Here is a 19591-nt window from a genome sequence, read left to right as displayed (position 1 = left end):
ATCATTCGTTTTTTGTTCAATTTATTACACATTGGACCTCATGTTATGAGTCATTAACAATTCAGGATTTAAACGGAAACAGAAATAAATCAACCCTAACAGGCTTCAATTACAAGAACAGTTGTCAAAACAGTTATATTACAAGTACAAATCTTCAATAAAAAATTGGAAAGTCCGTGCTGTCCATGACGAATGGACAGGATACAAGATCATATTGAGAAACACAACAATAATAATAACAACAGATAAAGGTCTTTAAAACAGTACATAAACTGAGGCTAAATGTATATCACATGATATCATTACGTACTATGGATACAAACACACTAGTCCATATTGTCAGAACAGAAAATCATCATCATCATTAAACACACCACTGAAACAGAGGAAGAACAAAACTACAGTCAGTTATTTCATACATTTTTGTCAAATAGAAACAAACTTGGAGTCAAATATCAGGAGTCTAAAATAAATGACATAAATCTAATCCGAAATGTAATCAACAAGTGTATACCTACTGTATATATGTGAGAAAACATAAAACCATACTTTTTTAAAAACAAACTGGAGTGAGTCAGATATGAGGAGTCTACCAGTAATGGAAGGAAGGATCTTATCACGATTGTAACCAGTAAATATAGTATGTGAGGAAACCTGAACAATCCTATTGTGAAGAAAGACACAATAATGGTGTGAGGGAATCCATCAAGTGACTCATTGTATTGTGTCTCATAGACCTACCAACTGCTAATTAGAGAAAGGTCACTGACTCACTGCAAGAAATTGGCCTGCGACTATCTCTAGGCTAGTTTCCCCCAGACTATCTGTCTGTATCTCTGTCTGTCCGTTTTGTCTGTCTCCCAGACGAAATGAGGTAAACGCCTGCGCTCTCTAGAGGAAGGAAATGGCTAAAACAGTAATATGATGTGTGTGTGTTAAGTACATTTGTTCACTTTTACCATGCTTCTTCTGCATCCTCTGTTTGATTTATACCATCTTCAAACATGCTTTTGCTGCATAGTTGTAGTCAGGCGGAAGCCACATTGTCATCTGGATGGCCATTCCAGTACTATCATTAAGTCACTATAACCCCCTGGGTTAAAAAACAACTACTACTACCAAATCTCAGTGCCAAAGTTGTGTAGATAGAATGCATGGAGAAAGAGTTCAAACAACTACTTCTACATAACCACAGTGCCAATGTTGTGTTGACAGGATACATTAATGCAGAGGCTTTGGTTTAGGGCACTCAAGAGCTTAAATTAGAGAAGGTGCCTCTTAAAACCGCTCCTTACATTCTGTAAACAACACCCACTTCCTGATACCCACTATACCAACCTGTTTCTCTATGTGCTTTCAAACATGTGCTTGTCAATTAGTAAAATAATCAAAACACTCATGGTCAACATAAAATAACATTAAGGAAGATTCCTGATTTCTATTACATCTTACATCACCCAACTGGGTCAAACAAGAACCCATCCAATCAAATTGGTATCTTTAATTTACAACCTGTAGAAACTATGAGAATTGAAAGGTTTGGAACATTTGTGAAACATCAGAGCACAGTTGAAAAATATATGGCAAATAGAAATCAAAACTGGATGGTCTTCAGAGATAGATGGGAGGGGTTGAGGGTATCTGAAGACTGGGACTAAAAACAAAAGAAAGCTATTGTAAAATATGCTGTGTTCATAAAATGTATATTGTATGTACAGTATCAGCTGGAAGTAGAAGCCTCAGTGTTGTTGTCCATTACTTTACCCCAATTAGGAGAGAGGTGGTAGGGTTAGGGAAAATAATAAAGGAAAATATATTTTAAAAATATATATATATTCATATATATTTAAAAAAATATATATGTGGGGGATTGGAAATAATGCAGACAATTACAATGATGGAAAATAAATCAATTAATTGGTAGCCCATGTTTGGTTGCACAAGTTATTATTAAAAACTATTTGTAATCCCTGCTGTATTTTCTCTAATAATTGAAACAATACATTTACTACATAGCACAGAATATAATGAGTCTCACTGGAAAGAAAACATGAATTAATAATATATAACATATGCCATTTAGCAGACTCTTTTATCCAGACATTTTACGAAAGGGTGGGTTGGGAATTTCAATGACTGACATTACTTTAATCATTATTGTGACAGAACAAATTATAGTTTACCTTTGCTACAAACACGTTTGGCACCAAAAAACTATACACCAATCGGGTTGTTTTCTTTTGTTTGTTTGATACACATTTAGGTATTGAGATGACATCAATTATTAGATTGTACTCATAGTACCACAATGTAGAAATAGACTAAATAACAATTATAATCAAACCAATATTATTTAAACTTTTTATACAGTCAAAAGATTGGACACACCTACTCATTCTATGGTTTTTCTTTATTTTTACTATTTTCTACATTGCAGAATAATAGTAAAGACATCAAAACTATAAAATAACACATATGGAATCATGTAGTAACCAAAAAACTGTTAAACAAATCCACCCTTTCCCTTGATGATAGCTTTGCACACTATTGGTATTCTCTCAACCAGCTTCATGAGGTAGTCTCCTGGAATGCATTTCAATTACCAGGTGTGCCTTGTTAAAAGTTAATTTGTGGAATTTCTTTCCTTCTTAATGCGTTTGAGCCAATCAGTTGTGTTGTGACAAGGTAGGGGTGGTATACAGAAGATAACCCTATCTGGTAAAAGACTAAGTCCATATTATGGCAAGAACATCTCAAATAAGCTAAGAGAAACAACAGTCCATCACTACTTTAAGACATGAAGGTCAGTCAACCTGAAGGTACTTCAAGTGCTGTCGCAAAAATCATCAAGCGCTATGATGAAACTAGCTCTCGTGAGGACTGCCATAGACCTAGAGTTACCTTTGCTGCAGAGGATAAATTCATCAGAGTTAACTGCACCTCAGTTTGCAGCCCAAAATAATGCTTCACAGAGTTCAAGTAACAGACACATTTCAACATCAACTGTTCAGAGGAGACTGTGTGAATCAGGCATTCATGGTCGAATTGCTGCAATAAAAACACTACTAAAGGACACCATTAAGAAGAAGAGACTTATTTGGGCCAAGAAACCCCAGCAATGGATATTAGACTGGTAGAAATCTGTCCTTCGGTCTGATGAGTCCAAATTTGAGAGATTTTTGGTTCCAACCACCGTGTCTTTGTGAGACGCAGAGTAGGTGAACAGATGATATCCGCATATATTTGTTTTTCAGCAGGACAATGAGCCAAGACACATCTTCAGGTTGTGTAAGGGCTATTTGACCATGAAGGAGAGTGATGGAGTGCTGCATCAGATGACCTGGCCTCCACAATCAACCAACCTCAACCCAATTGAGATTGTTTGGACTGAGTTGGACTGCAGAGTGAAGAAAAAGCAGCCAACAAGTGCTCAGCATATGTGGGAACTCCCTCAATACTGTTGGAAAAGCATTCCTCATGAAGCTGGTTGAGAGAATGTCAAGACTGTGCAATAGCTGTCATCAAGGCAAACAGTTATTTGTTAACACCTTTTTGGTTACTACATGATTCCATAAGTGTTATCTCATAGTTTTGATGTCTTCACTATTATTCTACAACGTAGAAAATAGTAAAATATAAAGAAAAACCCCTGAATGAGTATGTGTGTCCAAACTGTTGACTGGTACTGTATATCTGTCCAATATCCAGCAGTACAACCATTAAAAAAACAGTAGAAGAAGTAGCTACATGACTGCCTACATGTACCGTAAACGCTGACTTATTGGATTTTGTTGAATAATGTTCAATAACGCAAATCATATGTTTGGATTTAGATCAAACTCCTCAACAATATTCAATAAACTAATCCTTGTATAAAGAGCAGATTGAAAGTCACCCCATTACAAATTGCTCCAGTGTACCTCTGGCTTATGATAGACAAGAAAATAAGAAATGAGTAGTTGATTATTGGTCCACCGAGGGTCATATTCTCCTATTCTGGAGAAGAGGTCTGGACGCTGCAGGATAAGGAAAACTCCCAAAACACAACAATACTAGTTCTATACCTAATTTGTATTCTGGTGGGAAATACAAACTTTACATGAGCAGATAGAGGACTGTGCTGTACAGTTTCAAAACAACCCCAGAGAACAGAACACGATAAGAAGGTGCTGAAGAAGTGCGGTACGTTCAGCTGAGAGAGGAAAACTATGGGAACAGGAGTAATGAGAATACACTTCGATGGAAGAGGTAAAAGAACCAAGACCGACTAGGAGAAAACAAAGCGAGAGGTAAGGGTGGTTCGGAGTCTGTGTGCTAGTCAACTCTTCGTTGTTCCATAGAAAGACACTCAGGTGCTATGCTCCAACATTGTTGCAATGTGCTCGTATTATGTGCTAATCATATTTGTTGATTCAAACCACCCCTTTAAGCTCTTGTTCATTACTCCTGAAAATGTAATGGTTTATGTCGAGAAGATATACAACATAGCTACTATTTTCAAATGAGTTTGTTGCCTTGTTTGGCGTGGTTACTATGACAGTTAATGTTTGGTGAAAGAACTACACATTTGACTGTGTCACAATGTTTTTTTTGTTACTGCCGCACAAAAGGAGAAAGGAAGGGCAGACGGCTTTAGACATTCCATAGTTCCTTCCACTTTCCTTCAGTTCCTATCTTACCCCATATCCTTCAGTTCTCTTTCTCTGTCTCTCTGGGGAACATCAACTGCATTCAAAGTGTGGTTTCCATGTGGGGCCTCTCATCAAAGAGCTCTGCAGTGCTGAGCAGAAACGTCAGTGTGTTTAGACCGAGTCCCTGTGAGAGCGCTGTGATCACATTCCATCAGCCTCAACCCAAAGATAGATACACTGGAAAACGGCACTCTGCTGTTCCACTCAGACAACAATCTTCCCCTTTGGGGACTCACGTGAAAAGATCAGCTCAGGATAAAAACCAAACCAAAGCCTCCCAAGTACTAGGTCTGACTCCAGATCAGTCATTCGAATGTTGATTTTTTTTTAAAACAACGTTACTTTCACAAATAACTGACGATGCTGATCCAGGATCTGGTCTTAGGACTGGGAGCACTCTGTGGCTACACTTGAGGGAAAGTGAAGACTGAGAGAGAGACTCAGTGGGGTTATGTTTCTCCTTAGGCTCAGGCGGACAGAACAGACAGGAAGTAAGATCAGTAGGAGAGATAGAAGAGGCCCAAACCAAACCTGGGCCGTTCCGCTAGGGTCACATGTGGTTCTGCTCAGGGGCTAGCAGGACGCCTGGGTGAGGGGCAGGAGCCCTGGCTGTCAAAACTGGCCGTCCGCGTTTTCCACTGCAGTACACACACACACACACACACACACACACACACACACACACACACACACACACACACACACACACACACACACACACACACACACACACACACACACAGTTAGAACATAGATATTACACTGTTACAATATCTGACATTGATTTTATCCGACATGTGATCGTTGAAAAAAAGTTTATTTTACTATATACAATATAGTACGTATAGTAAATATAGTCTACACATTATTCTTCACACACTGCAAAGTGCTGTACGAACTAACCTCTTTCTCTGATTTCTTGGCCTCCAGTAGGGGGTGCCAGTGTGCAATGGGCTTGCGTGGGTACGCCAGCATCTCGTTCCAGTGGCCCTTGCCAAGCCCCTCAGCACTGCACCCCACACGGTTCACACCAATGATTTCATTGTGACCAACCCTGCAGGGGCCAGACAACATCACACAACGACAACACAACATTACAGCTAATCCTGCTCTTCAGACACACCACATTACAAAATGCAGGGTTGATTCTATAGCTGAATTTGTGTTACATGCAGCGTTGTAAATGGAGAAAATAAATATTCTGTGAACCCACCAACGTAAAATAGTGGAATTCACCTTAAATAAACTCATTTGGCATCTCCAACTCTTATTACATACATTTTGTTATCAGAGGATACAGTTGCAAGAAGTGAAAGGGAGAGGTGAGGTGATCGTGTCGCGGTTGTAATTCACGTGAATAGAGCTGAGTCATCTAGGTGGTTAAAAGGGGACATTTCCATATCTCTTTGAGAGATTATGTCTGAAATGTAAATGCGATGAAGAAAGGGTTTGTGCTCAACAACTACAAACGATAACGGCACCAACAAACTCCTCTCTGGATTGGCTCAGACCAATGGTGATGTTTGTTCTCCCTCGTCATAATCCCTACACCCACAATATAATCCTAGATCGAAGGGACTGACTAGTAAACAAAACAAGGACAATTTGATAACCACAGTCGACTCGGTTTGCCAGTTAGCAACACACACACGTGTTAATGAACTAGCACACCTGCACCCATTTAACCAGCCATGCTTGTTGATAAAGACGACCCTCAGAGCATCGCTTCAGCCAGCGAAGCGAATGTCCTGACTCCTGACCTTTTCTTTCTCTTTGTTGTCCAGTTTGTTTAAAAAGAAATAGACAACACACAGAGTGCTCTATTCGAGGAGGCGTATCGTGCAAACTGCACAGATACAGAATACTCCTTTGAGAGAAGCGTCTGAGTTAAATGTTTTGACAAAGTTTCAGCAGACGTACAACTGAGTTCAATCAAACATTGTCTCTCTTGACAGACTCCCACCAAGTGGCTGGAAAGTGTGCACGGCAGATTTGTATTGACAGTGAAGTCGGAAGTTTACATACACTTAGGTTGGAGTCATTAAAACTCGTTTTTCAACCACACCACAAATTTCTTGTTAACAAACTATAGTTTTGGCAAGTTGGTTAGGACATCTACTTTGTGCATGACACAAGTCATTTTTCCAACAATTGTTTACAGATAGATTATTTTGCTTATAATTCACTGTCTCACAATTCCAGTGGGTCAGAAGTTTACATAAACTAAGTTGACTGTGCCTTTAAATACCTTTGAGGGTTCAAGAAAATGATGTCATGGCTTTAGAAGCTTCTGATAGGCTAATTGACACCATTTGAGTCAATTGGAGGTGTACCTGTGGATGTATTTCAAGGCCTACCTTCAAACTCTGTGCCTCTTTGCTTGACATCATGGGAAAATAAATAGAAATCAGCCTAGACCTCAGAAAAATAATTGTAGACCTCCACAAGTCTGGTTCATCCTTGGGAGCAATTTTCATATGCCTGAAGGTACCACGTTCATCTGTACAAACAATAGTACGCAAGTATAAACACCATGGGACCACGCAGCTGTCATACCGCTCAGGAAGGAGACGGGTTTTGTCTCCTGGAGATGAATGTACTTTGGTGCGAAAAGTGCAAATCAATCCCAGAACAACAGCAAAGGACCTTGTGAAGATGCTGGAGGAAACAGGTACAAAAGTATCTATAGCCACAGTAAAATGAGTCCTATATCGACATAACCTGAAAGGCCGCTCAGCAAGCAAGAAGCCACTGCTCCAAAACCGCCATAAAAAAGCCAGACTATGGTTTGCAACTGCACATGGGGACAAAGATTGTACTTTTTGGAGAAATGTCCTCTAGTCTGATGAAATAAAAATAGAACTGTTTGGCCATAATGACCATCGTTTGGAGGAAAAAGGGGGAGACTTGCAAGCCAAAGAACACCATCCCAATCGTGATGCACAGGGGTGGCAGCATCATGTTGTGTGCTTTGCTGCAGGAGGGACTGGTGCACTTCACAAAATAGATGGCATCATGAAGTAGGAAAATTATGTGGATATATTGAAGCAACATCTCAAGACATCAGTCAGAAAGTTAAAGCTTGGTCGCATGTCTCTTCCAAATGGACAATGACCCCAAGCATACTTCCAAAGTTGTGGCAAACTGGCTTAAGGACAACAAGTGGCCATCACAAAGCCCTGACTTCAATCCTATAGAAAATTTGTGGGCAGAACTGAAAAAAGCGTGCACGAGCAAGGAGGCCTACAAAACCTGACTCAGTTACACCAGCTCTGTCAGGAGGAATGGGCCAAAATTCACCCAACTTATTGTGGGAAGCTTGTGGAAGGCTACCCCAAAACATTTGACCCAAGTTACAATTTAAAGGCAATGCTACCAAATACTAATTGAGTGTATGTATACTTCTGACCCACTGGGAATGTGATGAAAGAAATAAAAGCTGAAATAAATCATTCTCTCTACTATTATTCTGACATTTCACATTCTTAAAATAAAGTGGTGATCCTAACTGACAGGGAATTCTTACTAAGATTAAATGTCAGGATTTTTGAAAAACAGAGTTTAAATGTATTTGGCTAAGGTGTATGTAAACTTCCGACTTAAACTGTAGGTGCCAATATATATTTTTGAAACAGTACGTACAAGTCATAGTCCATGACTGAGATGTGCAGGCTGACGTGGTCCATGCTGTCTGGGGGGATGTCGAAGATGATGGCCTCGTTGTACGTGGGGTTCAGAGTGTTCTTCTTGATGGTTGTCTTCTTCTTTTTCAAACGCCTCCCGTCACAGACGAGAGACACTTTGACGTAGGGATCTGCCAATGAGAGAATGGGAAAGGTATGAGGTGCTTATAACGAATCTAAATTCTATATTCTATAGCTACATTATCTTGAGATTAATCCTCGAATCAAATTTCCTGCAAACAGTCTGTCACGAGAGACATGCTGAGAGAATGAGATGACAAGTTTGTCTTTCACTGCTTGGATGTTAGTCTCTGTTAGTGTGATTTTTCGATAGAGATAGGGTAGATCTACCTCTATAACACTTGACATGCAGGCATTGTCTCAGCATTTGAGAATCGAATATTATTCTAATTATTGTAGGCCTACAGTGACCTCACCTTAACTCAAACACATCAGTTTTGATACAGCAGCTGCGGCGATCAATTTCATTTCCCATATGTATTTCCCATGTGTATTCCCACTCCTGCTCTACTTGAACCTAAATATAGCAAAATCATCCTTGAAAATGTCTGGAATAATTCACTGTACATTAAATATTGATGAGTCAACACCTCAAGTGTTGAAAGCGGAGGAAGTGAAGGCATTTGACAGAGTGCTTTAACGGGATAAAGTGAAACATTATTGTGGTGAATACTGATTTCAATCTTCATCTGTCAGCTCCTGTGATACATTATGCCAGTATAATAGTCAGATGTAAGCTGCCCTCGATTCATAAACAAAATATAAGGAGGGCTTGCTTTGCAACCAAATATGCTTCAGGGTACCGTTGATTAGCCATGGTTTACTGCACACAGACCCAGTTTAATTCAGCAACAACTGGGAGACATGTAAATCCTCTGAGGAGGGATGTATAACTTGTCAAATGTGAATAAAGATGAGAGGTAAATAATAACATGTCTTATTTTGGGTTGAATGAATACAACCCGATTCATGACATTTAACTCACAGTGAATGTCACTTTCATTTCGAAGCAAACATATTTCCTGCAATGGTATCTGGTTATTGATAACATAAATGGAATATGGAACAGCAGACTTTTAGGTTGTGTCTCAAATGGCACCCCATTCCCTACATCGTGCACTACTTTTGCTCATACAGTATATAGAGAATAGGCTGCCATTTGGGATGCAAACTTACATAACAATGAACACCGCCTGAAACCTCATAGAAATAAGCTGCTGGAGATGACATCTTCATATTGCCACTGATGAATATTAATAGATTCCCACAGAACTAGAAGCGGTAGAGAGGACTTCACTTAGTTTGCTGTTTTTATTTTACATTTTATGTGACTGTATTTATAATTTCGTATGTAACAGTCAGGGTCATTACCACAAACAATGAGTCACACATATGCACGTAGACATGGACACACACACGCACACACGCACGCACGCACACGCGCACACACACACACATACATACCTACCTGAGTATCCCGTGATATCCATGGCCTTGAGGTTCCTGCACTTGATGACCGTGAGAGTGAGTCGTCCAGCAGTGGGCAGGTAGCATAGTGAGAACATGATCTCTCCCAGGTCCACACTCTCCTGTGGGAACAAACAGAAAAAAATGAAAGTTACACACACACAGCACTGGAAGGATTCCTTCAGGCCCTAAAGACAAAGTCATTACAATATCCCTCAAGAGCTATATTTGTGTGACGCCTGCCATCGCACGCAGAACTGACTATCAGGCTCACGCTCAAGAAGTTATAATGAAAAATCTGCAGGACAGTGACAAATGGGCACTCTATGGCCCTTTTGTGGAATTACACATCTAAAGACATACAACATAGAAAGTTATAGTGGGTTACAGGAAACGAAGCTAAGGAACTATGTGGAGACTGCAGTAATGTTCTCAAATCAGTTAGTTTAAGCATTGCCCCTTTGCCCTCTCTGTCTGAAGGCAATATGACCTGTTATTAATGCCTCCTCTCAGTAAAAAAGTATTACTTTTCAGGGTGTTAGTGCAGCGTTGTAGCCAAAGGGCAAGGATTAAAGCAGGGGTTGGGTGTGGGGCGAAGGCATGGGCTGCAAGTGTCAATGTTATTTGGGAAAATAGCAAATTTAAGATATGGCTCAGGTCAGATCGTTTTTTTGAGTTCTGAAGCAATACAACCACACCCGTTCAATTCCTCTGAGTTTCTAGTCAGCCACTGTCATTTAGTACTATGTCACCACGGGATGAAGCAGTGGAAACAGTGGGCCTACCTACACATTTCTATTATGTATTACAGATATTGATTAATCTCCCGAAATAGTTTGTACGGATCAAACATGCTCTAAGACACTGCCTGATGCCAATAATTCTTTCGCTCCGTCCTTCTCCCAGCCCGCCCCCTCTAGACTCTTTATCTTCCTAATGCCCGTGGGTTGGTATTATCGATACATTCCCATGATCTATTAACTATTAACAGAGTAAAGCCGCCGGCTGATACTCTTCTCCACACAAACCCCCCTCTGACCAGCGTTTGGGGTTCTCAGCTCTATTCTCAGCCCTAAACATTTACATTTGTAAACAGTCCTTTCGTCCATCCCAAGGCTCAGGCTCATGTTATACATGTACATGCTCCTAAACCCCGGTATTGCTTAATCTACTGCGTCCTTAATGAAACAATTCATGAGACATTTCGAACCACCTTGTCTGCATACTGCGTACTTAACTTTGCAATTGCCTGCAAGATGGTGAGCTAGGGAGTTTTGGCAGTGAGTCATTTCCTTGTTCAATAAAATGTGTGTGCTGAGCAACGAGGCAACTGCTTTCTGCCACTTTAGCAATAACTACTAGATTATTGAGCGGTGCCTCCAAAGGCAGCTGAAGTTCAACAATAAGGGCCACAATACTCTGACTGAAGTGCCTTCCAGTGAAAAGAAGCATCGAATAGATTCCCAACCCATATGCCAACAACATAGTGCACTACTGCACTTAGCACAACAAGACATCCTCATGACACCATCAAAAAAGGATTAGTGTAAAAATTAATGACCACTTTTAGTATGTCGTTTGAAGGATCACATTTCTTCACAGTTTCACGACCTTTGTGATGATTACAAGTACTTGTTATGCCTTTAGCTTATAACTATGATGAGAACAACATCTTACGTTAGAAAAGTATTTATGACACACTGAATAAAATGTTCATCTTTTTTTCTGGGGGGCATAATGATTTGAATGAGGTTATTATTCTAACTGGTTACACATGTGAACAATGTTAACTCTCGGCTGGTCCCAAATCTGTTTGTGCTCTCTTGCCACCTCCTATGCCAAACAATGGCCATAGGAGTTGGCAAGACAGCACAAACAGATCTCGGACCAGACTATGTCAACTCTGCTTTAAGTGAGAGACAAACAGACATATCTTCTTACAGTTGTGGTGTACTGAATGTCCCTCCAAATGTCCGTCTCTCTGGAGAGGTCTGACGTCTCAACGAGGTTATCCACCACCACCTCCCCGATCATATCATGTCTGGAGAACCTGTCAAAGTCAAACACACTCATGTGGAGCTTCCTAACAGCCAGCTCATCATAAGGCACGGGGAACTGGAAGGACTCGTCAAACGTGGGGTTAAGCGTCTTCCGGTGGACGCGCGTCTGGAACTTCTTGCGATCAGGGAGAAGATAGATTTTGACGTAGGGGTCGGAGCTGCCGCACAGGTCCTTGGCAGGCAGGTCGAAGGCTTTGAGGATGTTGACCAGGAGGGCCTCATTTTCATAATCGTACTTCAGTGAGAAGTTGATCTTCCCACAGTTCTTGGCGTTGCTGTTCTTGGCGGACTCGTCAGTGTCCAGGGTCTTCTGTCTGTAGAGCTCGGGTTTGATGCGTCCGATGCTGGTGGGCTGCTCATCCTCATCCAAATAGTCATTGCCCAGGTCCAGGCTGATCGACTGCATCTGTCTGGGCAGGTGCCTTTTGAACGAGCTGTGTCTGCAGAGACAGAGGAGACGGAGGAGAGAAAGGGGGGAAAAATACGAGAACCTTATAAAACCATGCAATCGGCAGTAGCAAAGGGCAGTGTATACAAAAGCAGAGACAGTGGAGAGAGAGGGGGAAATATAAACAGCTTCATTATGGTGCCTGGAGGAGTCAGTGTTTGAAGAATTGTGCTTGATTGCCCAGCAGGTGATTTCAATTCCAAGTGATTTTTGAATCTTAATAGTGTTTCTGCAACCAAGAAGCGTATGGTCCTCGATGCAATTTATTTTACTCAGTAGTACAAATGGTCCTCATCTTAGGGTCTGTTATTCAATACGGGTATGGGGTCTTACAAGACAACAGCACATAGAGATTATGTTATTGAAATACAATTTGAGATACATCCAATAATCAGACCCCCTGTTGGAGTTGTGGCTATGTGAAATAATAGCTGTGGGATTGTTTTACTGGTGTTTCCCCCCACGCTAAACTGTATTCCATTACTTCTCATGAAGTGATCTGGAGATGTTAATTACCATATTTTAAATTAACAGCACCAAATGGCTCACAGGCAGAAAGTATATGGGCTTGGGAGGACCAAAACAAAATTAAACTTAATTGCCTTTTTGCACTGTGATAATCATGCAGAAACTGTATTTTTAAATGGCTGCGGAATAACAAATTGGATTCGGATAAAAAATGAATGACCAACTTTCTTAGTGCAGTTATTAGGAGATTCGTGAGGTCCCTATGAGGATTCTTTATAACTGACGATTGATATTTCTGCTGACTACCAGACCCATTCAGTTTTCTGTATGTATTTGTGTGTCTATGTTAGTGTGTGCGCGTGTGTGCGTGCGTGCCTGCGTGTGTGTGCGCGTGTGCGTGTGTGTGTGTGTGCGCGTGTGTGCGCGTGCGTGTATGTGTGTGTGTGTGCGTGTGTGCGCGTGTGTGTGTGTGCGTGTGCGTGTGCGTGTTTGTGTGTGTGTGTGTGCGTGTGCGTGTGTGTGTGCGGCTGTGGAATACTCAAGTGGATTCAGGTAGATTAAAAGTGCATTTTCTATCTTTGTTGCCATTATGTGAATATTTGGCCTGTACTGTCAGGTTCCTATGAGGGTTGTCAATTCCTGGGATTCTTTAGAACTGACTATTGATATTTCTGCTAACTAACTGAGCCTTTTAGTTTTCTGACCACGCCTCTGTGTGTGCGTATGTTTGTGTGTTTATGTATTCATGTCGATGGCGCGAGTGTGTGCTAACCTGGAGGAGGAAGCAGGCTCAGTGGCCTGCCGCTGCATGCGTTGAGTGCGCCTCATAAAGTGTTCCCTCATTGACAGCTGCACCTCCGCTGGGATATCAGGTGACGTGTGGCTTATCTTCACAGCAGCCTCCAGGAAACCCACGGAACCCATCGGGTCCTTCACTTTCTCCGTTGCCATGGTGACCGGTGACTTCTGCTGGTTGGGGCTTGGGAGGAACTGATGCTGGGGCTGAGGAGGGTGGATGTGGAGGTGGAAGGGGGGGCAGTCGTCTGGTGGACCGCAGGCCGGGGTCAGGGCTGCAGAGCTGGAGGAAAGGGCTGCTGCCGCCTTGTTCTGCCAGTAAGGCACCCAGCACAGCTTCCAGGAGGCGAAGGCACAAAGAGTCAACAGGACAAGTCCGCACACCACAAACACGCTGAGTAGGAGGCCAAAAGTGACATCTGGAGCAGATCCGCAGGGACCAAACGCAGGATCACACAATATGGACAAACAGATGGTGGAGACAGTGAGAAGAAAATCAGAATCAATTAGATTGAAACACAAAATATGGAACAGTAGATCAGTATGGCACAGCGGGTGCAGCATCACATTAACACCGTAGATTGGTATTGCTGTATCAGTGGCAATGAAATACTGGCGGTAGGTCAGCCAAATGTTTACTATCCAACCTGTTTTCGGAAGATTGATGATCATATTATACATTTGTCTTCATTGCTGTATGGATGTGTGTGATGAATACATAAAAGCTCATCCTTAGAAATGGACTCGGCATGAGGGGATAAAGTGCCACTGTTCACCCCAGCACCTTTGTTATTGTTTTTGTTTCGTGAACGAAACAGAGGTGAGGTGCGTCGAGCAGTGTGGTCCACAAAAATTGCTGTACATATTTTGTTGTTCTATCACGTGTGCAATGATGCCCGAGGGGGGAAAAATGTGTTGGTTGTTTGCAGTAACTTCTTTGTCGTTGTAATATCCCAAACGAATGTGGCAGTTCCCCCATTAAGGATTACAGCTTTAAAGCAGTAAAAAGATAAGTAACACACACACACGCACGCACACACACACACACACACACACACACACACACACACACACACACACACACACAGTTGTTATCGCAGTAGCACACACTTTGTTAGACTTGCAACTGAGTTAAAAAAAAGTAATTACAGTTAACTCTGATAAATCATAAATAGGCATATCATCTATTTCAATAGCAACAAAGACTCTTGGGATAACTGCCGCAGAGATAGTTGCATCAATGAATGGGGTGTGTTTCTAGCCTATCTGTACGTGTGTGGGTGTTAAGATGAGACGGGGGTGGGGTGGGCTTGGAACAACCCAAGTCATTTCTTTTTCAATATTATGAATATGCTTTCTGGAAGAACAAATGGGATCCAAAGACCTGGAGAGCCAACGAAAATGCTGACAGGCAGCACCAAGCAAACATTAATATGAATTGAGAAGGCATAGAGAAAACATCACACTGTTGGCTTGGCTTCACCCAGTGTTATACAGTAAATATATTCTTGATGCAATGTAATTATTTTTCTCCACCTGATACTTGCCAACATTTCCATACTTCCACAGTGGAAATTGACTTTTATTTCTTCGGTTTGCTGCAGCATTCGTTCTTTGCTGCTGCAGTCTTGATTACTCTGATTTGTCTGCAATAATTCACACTGAACAGTCCCTGAGCATCTTGGGGCTTTCTAAGTGTATTCTGACTCCAATCTCAACATAATTCCCAACTGTTAGATAGATAAGACGACCTGCTCCGAGGCAGATTCAATTAGTTCCTTTTATAAATTCAGCTGGCTCAACTGTTTCTCAGTTTAATGGACAAATATGAGCATATGTTAAACATTATTACTGCAGGATATTTGTTTGTTCAACAGTTACATTATAGCCTATGACATAATATTTAAAGAGGAAGATTTGCAAGTGGTTCAAATGAAACATGGACGCAATATCAGCACGGATTCTTCTTTTTCTACATTTGATCCTTTCAGAATCCTTTCACACTTTACCTGATCTTGTATTATTATTATTAGATATCTTCATGCATGCTTTACGGTTTCGAGTGCACTTATAACTTTCAAATGTCCACAGATAAAAACTGTAATTTTTTACTCAGATGAAAACTCTCATGTTCAGAAACCATCCATCAAATCATTTTTTAAATTGAGTGTCCAGTACGGAGCGCTTTAGGCTTATCCAAGATAGAGACTAGATTTCCAAGACTGGGGGATTTGTGCCTCTGCTCCTAGGGGATTTCAACATTATCCCCAGCCATGACTTCTCCTGGTCAACTACCATTCCTCACAGCTCTGCACAAAGGACAGTGTTGACCAACCTATCACTGGCACATTTTTCAGTTGCTGTGATGAAAAATGAGAAGATACAGTAGATTGATGGTTTATGTTGACTATCTGAAGGGGGCATAGACTGGATATTTTATGTTGCTGAAATGGTCTACGATGGCTGAGAAGAATTTCCCCAAGATATGTAACCACCGATAACATTAAACACATTACCAATTGGTTGATAAAGGGATAGTTAGTATCCGATTAATTATCCTAAGCACATATTTATTCCCCAATATGACAGCATAACCGGACATTGAATCATCGGAACACGGAGCCAAATACTGCGTGCACTGACAGTCTGTCTTAAGACACTTCCGCACATTAGATCGTTGACATACAGTTATCAGAGCTCTATTTGCTCTACATACAGTGGTGTCCACACTAGAGACAGTGATGTACGCCCACAGCTTTAGAGGCAGTGAAGTTCTATTTTCTCTCTGTGTGATGTAATGTACACACTAGACAGTGCTGCAGCTGTAGATACTGGGCAGCGAGGCCAAGGCCCACTGGGGGCTGATCATGGTGCAGTCTTTTGTGTTCCTTCCCAGACAGACAGACAGACAGACAGACAGGCAGGCAGGCAGGCAGGCAGACAGACAGACAGACAGACAGGCAGACAGGCAGACAGGCAGACAGGCAGACAGACAGGCAGGCAGGCAGGCAGGCAGGCAGGCAGGCAGGCAGGCAGGTAGGGGCTGCATCCCAAATGGCATCCTATTCCCAATACAGTGCCATACTTTTAACCAGATCTATGGACTCTGGTCAAAAGTAGTACACTATATAGGGATTAGGGTGCCATTTTGGGAGGTACACAGAGTATTGGTCATGGTGCAAGGGTGGTGTTCCTTCCCAAACCGACAAACAAATAGTATAGGGTAAGGAAGCAGAGCAGTGTGAGGCCGTTACTCCAAGTGGGGTGCTGGGCCCAACCACACTGAGACAGACAGACAGATAGATAGACAGACAGCGTGGGAACGGACTGACCTCAGCATTTAAAACACTATTGATGATCACATCCTCCCAAGACGGATCAGCTTTACAATCAACCAACAGGAATTGTTCAGGACGCCTTCTCATGACAGAACCAGTCAGCTTAGGCTACTCAATCGATACTCTCAGATGTTGACACGACTGTGTGAAGATCTCCTTCAGGTGTGGATTTAGAAAGGTGATGAAGAAAATATTGAGGTATGATGCAGTGATAGATGATTGACTATTGCTATTTTAATAGCACAGACATAGCATCTGTGCTTTATCTCTAAGCCAGCTGGAGTACTCCCAATGGTTTAAACATCAATATGGTGTCTTGAATTATTGGCTCTCCCTGGGCCAATATTTTTTGATTCATAACATTACACCATGATGTAAATGAGAAAGGTCCAACCACAGTAAATACTAACGACAGCTAGTGCAGTAGTGGTACATGTACAGTGCCTTGCAAAAGTTTTCATCCCCTTGGTGTTTTTCCTATTTTGTTGCATTACAACCTGTAATTTAAATTGATTTTTATTTGGATTTCATATAATGGACTTACACAAAATAGTCCAAATTAGTAAAGTGAAATGAAAAAAAAAAGTTGTTCAAAAAATGTATTTAAAAAAAAAGAAGGAAAATTGGTGCGTGCATATGTATTCACCTCCTTTGCTATGAAGTCCCTAAATAAGATCTGGTGCAACCAATCTGTGTTCAATCTAAGTGTCACATGATCTGTCACATGATCTCAGTATATATACACCTGTTCTGAAAGGCCCCAGAGTCTGCAACACCACTAAGCAAGGGGCACCACCAAGCAAGCGACACCATGAAGACCAAGGAGCTCTCCAAACAGGTCAGAGACAAAGTCATGGAGAAGTACAGATCAGGGTTGGGTTCTAAAAAAATATCAGAAACTTTGAACATCCCACGAAGCACCATTAAATCCATTATTAAAAAATTGAAAAAATATGTCACCACAACAAACCTGCCAAGACAGGGCCACCCGCCAACACTCACAGACCAGGCAAGGAGCGACAAAGAGACCAGAGAGACAACAAAGAGACCAAATATAACCCTGAAGGAGCTGCAAAGCTCCACAGCGGAGATTGGACTATCTGTCCATAGGACCACTTCAAGCCATACACTCAAGCCGTACACACGGTGTTCGACAAAAGGCATGCGGGAGACTCCCCTAACATATGGAAAAAGGTACTCTGGTCAGATGAGACTAAAATTGGCTCAAACCCAACACTTTCATCACCCCGAGAACACCATCCCCACAGTGAAGCATGGTGGTGGCAGCATCATGCTGTGGGGATGTGTTTCATCGGCAGGGACAGGGAAACTGATCAGAATTGAAGGAATGATGGATGGCGCTAAAGGGAAATTCTTGAGGGAAACCTGTTTCAGTCTTCCAGAGATTTGAGACTGGGACAGAGGTTCACCTTCCAGCGGGACAATGACCCTAAGCATACTGCTAAAGCAACACTCAAGTGATTTAAGGGGAAACATTTAAATGTCTTGGAATGGCCTAGTCAAAGCCCAGACCTCAATCCAATTGAAAATCTGTGGTAAGATTGCGGTACACCAGCAGAACCCATCCAACTTGCTGGAGCAGTTTTTCTGTGAAGAATGGGCAAAAATCCTAGTGGCTAGATGTGCTACGCTTGTAGAGACATACCCCAAGAGACTTGCAGCTGTAATTGCTGCAAAAGGTGTGTCTACAAAGTATTGACTTTGGGGGGGGGGTGATTAGTTATGCATGCTTAAGTTTTCAGATTTGTTTGTCTTATTTCTTGTTTGTTTCACAATAAAAAATATTTTGCATCTGCAAAGTAGTAGGCATGTTGTGTAAATCAAATGATGCAAACCCCCCAAAAATCTATTTTAATTCCAGGTTGTAAGGCAACAAAATAGGAAAAATGCGAAGGGGGGGTGAATAATTTTGCAAGCCACTGTAGCTGTGATTCAACCCACAACATCAATCCATGTGTTTTAGCCTACAAAGGCCTTGTATCAAAAGACCACATGACAGAATATGTCATGTTTCTGGACTTATAATTTTAAAAAAGGATTCATAATTTAAATGTATTTGTATTGTTTTGTCATAAAAGCTCAGAAGCTCCAACATACATTTATATCAACATCACGCTCAACGCTGGCGCCAGTAGGCCCGGTAAAAAGCTCTACTGTAAAGTAGCCTATTTAAATATAAGGATAATGGAAGATAAAAAGGGCTGACTGAGACCTCAGCCAATATAAAGTGCTACCAAGCTAGGCCTTGTCTGGAGCATATGCAGCCTTTCAGAATAGCCCACTAATTTAATTAAGCATTGTTTTGAAGCAGAGTCAAAGAGAAAAACGGAAGCCCTGGGGTTTTTCACCTCAAGTGCCTTCAAAATATAACCTGGTTTCCATAGAAACCTAGTCATTAGACAGATGTATGCACTCTCTCTCCTGGCTGTTATGAATCGACTCAGCTCTCCAGCAAAAACAAGACTGTCCAGTCCATCTTTGCAAAGACCTAACGACACGGTGCGAGAGATACCAAATACACTGCTTGCAGTGCACAACATGAGTTGTATTGCATTAGTAATGATGCATTCGAACTTGTATTACACATGTTGCAGTCCAC

At 41.5% G+C, this 19591-nt stretch overlaps 1 protein-coding gene across 1 annotated transcript in view; it reads right to left on the bottom strand.

Annotated features, from left to right (window-relative positions):
- Nucleotides 1–4: 4 nt before the first annotated feature.
- The window catches only part of LOC110491061 (synaptotagmin-6-like), a 43329-nt gene continuing 23742 nt past the window's right edge, over nt 5–19591 (bottom strand). The window contains exons 2-7 of the mRNA XM_090202905.1: nt 13611–14052; nt 11804–12362; nt 9864–9984; nt 8334–8505; nt 5595–5745; nt 5–5329 (exon numbers count right to left, since the gene is read on the bottom strand). Coding sequence (XP_090059031.1) covers nt 5258–5329; nt 5595–5745; nt 8334–8505; nt 9864–9984; nt 11804–12362; nt 13611–13789 — 1254 coding nt within the window. The 5' untranslated portion in view covers nt 13790–14052 and the 3' untranslated portion in view covers nt 5–5257. The remainder of the gene's footprint in view (nt 5330–5594; nt 5746–8333; nt 8506–9863; nt 9985–11803; nt 12363–13610; nt 14053–19591) is intronic.

This window comes from Oncorhynchus mykiss, chromosome 16, assembly GCF_057628025.1.
Source record: "Oncorhynchus mykiss isolate SJ-2025 chromosome 16, ASM5762802v1, whole genome shotgun sequence".
In the NCBI taxonomy this organism is placed as follows: Eukaryota; Metazoa; Chordata; class Actinopteri; order Salmoniformes; family Salmonidae; genus Oncorhynchus; species Oncorhynchus mykiss.
Note: the sequence above shows the minus strand (reverse complement) of the source record. Positions and strands in the feature narration are given on the sequence as shown.